Source organism: Euleptes europaea, chromosome 7 (genome assembly GCF_029931775.1).
Source record: "Euleptes europaea isolate rEulEur1 chromosome 7, rEulEur1.hap1, whole genome shotgun sequence".
Classification (NCBI taxonomy): domain Eukaryota; kingdom Metazoa; phylum Chordata; class Lepidosauria; order Squamata; family Sphaerodactylidae; genus Euleptes; species Euleptes europaea.
In genome coordinates this window covers 99,330,653-99,335,604 of record NC_079318.1, presented here as the reverse complement: position 1 = coordinate 99,335,604, position 4,952 = coordinate 99,330,653, and the positions used below count along the sequence as shown (strand labels likewise).

Sequence of the window (4,952 nt, the reverse complement as noted above, 5' to 3'; positions counted from 1 at the left end):
GCAGGAGTCTTTCACATCACCTCTTGTGTGTGTGTGTGTTAAGTGCTGTCAAGTTGCTTCCGACTCATGGCGACCCTATGAATGAAAGTCCTCCAAAATGTCCTCTCTTTGACAGCCTTGCTCAGATCTTGCAAATTGAAGGCTGTGGCTTCCTTTATTGAGTCAATCCATCTCTTGTTGGGTCTTCCTCTTTTCCTGCTGCCCTCAACCTTTCCTATCATGACGGTCTTTTCCAGTGACTCTTGTCGTCTCATGACGTGACCAAAATACGACAGCCTCAGTTTAGTCATTTTAGCTTCTAGGGTCAGTTCAGGCTTGATTTGATCTATAACCCACTGATTTGTTTTTTTGGCAGTCCACGAAATCTGTAACACTCTCCTCCAACACCACATTTCAAAGGAATCTATTTTCTTCCTATCAGCTTTCTTCATTGTCCAGCTTTCACCTCTTGCCTGGTCCTTTTTAATGAGAGATGCTGGGGATTGAACCTGGGACCTTCTGCATGCCAAGCAGATGCCCAGCCACAGCGCCCCCCCCCCCTCAAGTAATGTACACATGAAGCTGCCTTATAGAGAATCAGACCATCGGTCCATCAAGGTCAATATTGCCTACTCGACAGGCAGCTGCTCTCCAGGGTTTCAGGCAGAGAAAGGTCTTTCACATCACCTCCTTGCCTAGTCCCTTTAACTGGAAATGCTTGGGATTGAACCTGGGACCTTCTGCATGCCAAGCAGGAGCCACAGCCCCAAAGTTTCCACAAGTGACTCACAAACACCAAAGTGCAAAAGTTACAGGGACTGTGAAGTAATCCCTTTAACATTAAAAATATCTGTGTGCTGGGCGTAGGGAAAATCAGACTGCAAAGAGCCAGAATCTTTCCAGGGTGACCAAACTGTGTGTGGCTTCCGCCACCTAGTGGCCCCTCATGGGTCACACAGGCATGAAACAAAAAACAACAGGTAATTGGTTCAGTGGGAGAATTAATTTTAATCCGGCTCTGAGACCCCGGCGCATCCCACATCAGGGGGAATCTGTAAAATGTCATCATCTGAACAGTTCCCACAGCAACAGAGTTTGAGCAGCACCGCATCCGCTGCCTCTTGCTTTTGGCCTTCGTGCTGTACCATTAGTTTAGATAACCTGGCAGGGGGCAATCCAGCCTCCTTCTCTCTGCTGTTTGTGCACTGACACACCTTATTAAATGTCTGACCTTTCTCTAGCGCTGTTCACAAGTTACAGTGAATTCATGTTCAATCCCTGAAAAGTGAACACTGGGTGTATGTTTTTTTTAATACATGGGAGGAGGAGGAGGAGGAGGAAGAGGAAGAGGAAGAAGAAGAAGAAGAAGAAGAGGAGGAGGAGGAGGAGGAAGAGGAAGAGGAAGAGGAAGAGGAAGAAGAAGAAGAGGTTTTTATATGCCGTCTATCTCTACCACTTAAGGAAGAATCAAACCAGTTTACAATCGCCTTCCCTTCCTCTCCCCACAACAGACACCCTGTGAGGTAAGTGAGGCTGAGAGAGTTCAGAGAGAACCGTGACTAGCCCAAGGTCACCCAGTTGGCTTCATGTGTGGCAGTGGGGAAACCTACCCGGTTCACCAGATTTGAGTTTGCCGCTCATGTAGAGGAGTGGGGAATCGAACCTGGTTCAGCAGATTAGAATCCACCGCTCATGTGGAGGAGTGGAGAATCAAACCAAGTTCTCCAGATTATAGTCCACTGCTCCTAACCACCGCGGTTAACCACTACACCTTTCCTGGCTCTCTGTGAATAAACAAAGTGAATACACATGGCTACTTCTTTCTTACAAACCGATGTATGCACATTCACTGTAACAGGTGGATTGGGCTTCTGAATTCAGGGGAGCATGCATGTGTGTGGGGGGGGGCATGTGTGTGTGTGTTGTATCCTCAGAACAGCCCTGCAGGGTAGGGTAGGCAGAAAGAACATGGAACGTCCATTCTGCATTGGGTGAACAGGCAGCGAAATGACAGATGAAATTCACCGTGAGGACGAAATGACAGGCAAACATTCCTAATTTCATAGATATGCCAATAGGGTATGAACAGGTCACGGAAAAGACCTTGAGGTTGTAGTGGATCGCTTGCTGAAAACGTGGCACTTTTGTTTCGTGGCAATTCCAAAGGGGAATGCCCCTGCTCTGGATCATCAAGAAAGGGACTGAGAATAAAACTGCCAAGATGGCACCGACCTGATCCAAGTCCCTGGTGTACGGTTGCCAGGTCCCTCTTCACCACCGGCGGGAGGTTTTTGGGGCGAAGCCTGAGGAGGGTGGAGTTTGGGGAGGGGCGGGACTTCAATGCCATAGAGTCCCATGGCCAAAGCAGCCATTTTCTCCAGGTGAACTGATCTCTATCGGCTGGAGATCAGTTGTTATAGCAGCAGATCTCCTGTCAGTACCTGGAGGTTGGCAACAACAAAAATCATCAGTGCTGTATACACGTAGTCACTCAACAACCAGCACAAAGGCCAAGAAAAGACCCAAAGAAGTAAACTTGAATGAAGCAACACAAATATAATGAAGTCTCACAAGACTAATAACAAGTGTTATACTGTGTTCAATATTACACAGTGGAATATAATGCACAGTGGGTAGCCGTGTTAGTCTGTCTGCAGTAGTAGAAAAGGGCAAGAGTCCAGTAGCACCTTAAAGACTAACAAAACATTTTCTGGTAGGGTATGAGCTTTCCAAAGCTCATTCTGGCTAAAACAGCATCTGGAAAACACGGGCAAAACGTGCGCGGAGAGAGAGAGAGAGAGAGACTCTATGGCCCCTTCCAACTCTATGATTCTATGACTCTTATGTTCTTGCCGAGACTCAAAGCAGATTACAACGTATTGAAAACAATGCCATCAGACGGCACAATACATCCAATAAACAATGCAATAGGATTAGCATTGCGGAATGAGAAGGAAATGCAAGCAGAAAGCTGCCTAAAGCATAATCCCAAAAGCAGATTACAAAGGTAAGAGACAGTGCAGCGAAAGGACAGACCCCTGCAATACGTGAGGATCCTATTCCGTTTCAGAGGAATCATTCCAATCTCCGATGGTCTAATCCCTGTATCACAGGCCCTCCAGAGCGTTTCTATTTCTTGCACATTCTGCAAAATGATAGAAGCAAGGAGGGGGGGGGGGCTTCTTGAATTCGGCAGGCAGAGAATCCATGTGAGAGGGCATGTGAGATGCCGATCTTACCCATTTGCAGGGGGGGGGGAGGCACCTTCAGAAGTAGGGTTGCCAGGTCCCTCTTCGCCACTGGCGGGAGGTTTTTGGGATGGAGCTTGAGGAGGGTGGGGTTTGGGGAGGGGAGGGACTTCAATGCCACAGAGTCCAATGGCCAAAGCGGCCATTTTCTCCAGGTGAACTGATGTCTAAGGGCTGGAGATCAGTTGTACTAGCAGGAGATCTTAGGGTTGCCAGGTCCCTCTTCACCACCGGCAAAAGGTTTTTGGGGCAGAGCCTGAGGAGGGCGGGGTTTGGGGAGGGGAGCGGCTTCAGTGCCGTAGAGTCCAATGGCCAAGGTGGCCATTGTCTCTAGGGGAACTGATCTCTGTCGTCTGGAGGTCCGTTGTAATTCCAGGAGATCTCCAGCCACCACCTGGAGGTTGGCAACTCTACCCAACAGCATCTCCAGCCCACCCCTGGTGAAACAGCAAAATGAGTTTGCTCCAGGCATCACCATGGAGACTGGTTGCTACGGGCAACAGCTTCGCAGCATCTCTCTGGGCGTAAGTGTGTGGGCAAGGAACAAGGGCCCGGCCTCAAAGAAGCCCCAGCCCCATTTCAAGGGGGGCTTCCCTTCCCAAGAGGTGGTCCCTCCTGCATCTTTTGGAGAAGACCGAGTCCTCCTGAACTGGCACCCTTCTCCGTCGCCAGGAAGCCGGAAGAAGGTTGGAGTTGTTGAAGTCTGGGAATCCTGCCGCCTTTCCTCAGCTAAATCCACTGGATCTCTGCTGCCAGGTAACAGGTCCCGGGGCAGAGGCGTCTGCCGGCTGCTTCTGCGGCTCACACGCAGGTGAGGATCTCCCCTTTCCCCTTCCTGGGGTAATGGCAGCTGTGCCAGCCAGGTGGGAGAAGACGACGGTGGGGTGGCAGGCACTTAAGAGGGCAAACTAGAGGGGGGAGGGACTCAAACTTGGGCATGGTGCTTCCGTGTTCACCAGTAAGGTCGCCAGGTCCCTCTTCGCCACCGGCGGGAGGTTTTTGAGGCGGAGCCTGGGGAAGGCGGGGTTTGGTGAGGGGAGGGGCTTCAATGCCATAAAGTCCACCTTCCAAAGCGGCCAGGTGAACTGATCTGTCGGCTGGAGATCAGTTGTAATAGCAGGAGATCTCCAGCTAGTACCTGGAGGCTGGCAACCCTATTCATGTACGACCACGGCAGTGGGGCGGTGCGTGTCCCGTCGCTCTAACCAGCCGCTTGTCTCATTGCAGGCCCCCCTGTCCAGACGCCTCTACGTTTGGCAGCAATGGCCGAAGGCCCGGGCAGCTCCCTGCCGCCCCTGGCCAGCGCCATGCTGCCAACCCCGGCCTTGAGCTCAGAGCAACGGGCGGCTCTGGTCTTCGTCTTCCTCCTCTTCGTTGTCCTGGGCTTGCTGATCGTCCGTTGCTTCCGGATCTTGCTGGACCCCTACCGCAGCACGCCGACCTCCATGTGGACCGACTACATGGAAAAAGACACCTTCGGCTACCGGCTGGCCTGAGGGATGGGTGACGTCCTCGAGGCAGAGAGATGGTGGGCCAGGAGGGGCCCAAATGCACTGTTTGGCCTGGAAGGAAGCTTCTTTGTCTTGAGTGTGCTGGACTTGGCGACGTTTCATGCCGGAAAGCAAACCTCATAGAATCATAGAGTTGGAAGGGACCACCAGGGTCATCTAGTCCAACCACCTGCACAATGCAGAGAATTCCAAAATACCTCCCCCCCACACCCCA

General features: G+C 51.4%; 1 protein-coding gene across 1 annotated transcript; it reads left to right on the top strand.

Moving 5' to 3' along the window:
* The first annotated feature begins 4,489 nt into the window (after nucleotides 1-4,489).
* Nucleotides 4,490-4,723, top strand: LOC130481055 (cortexin-3-like). The gene has a single exon (XM_056853712.1). The coding sequence runs from the start codon at nucleotides 4,490-4,492 to the stop codon at nucleotides 4,721-4,723; it is 234 nt and encodes a 77-aa protein (XP_056709690.1).
* Nucleotides 4,724-4,952: the final 229 nt, after the last annotated feature.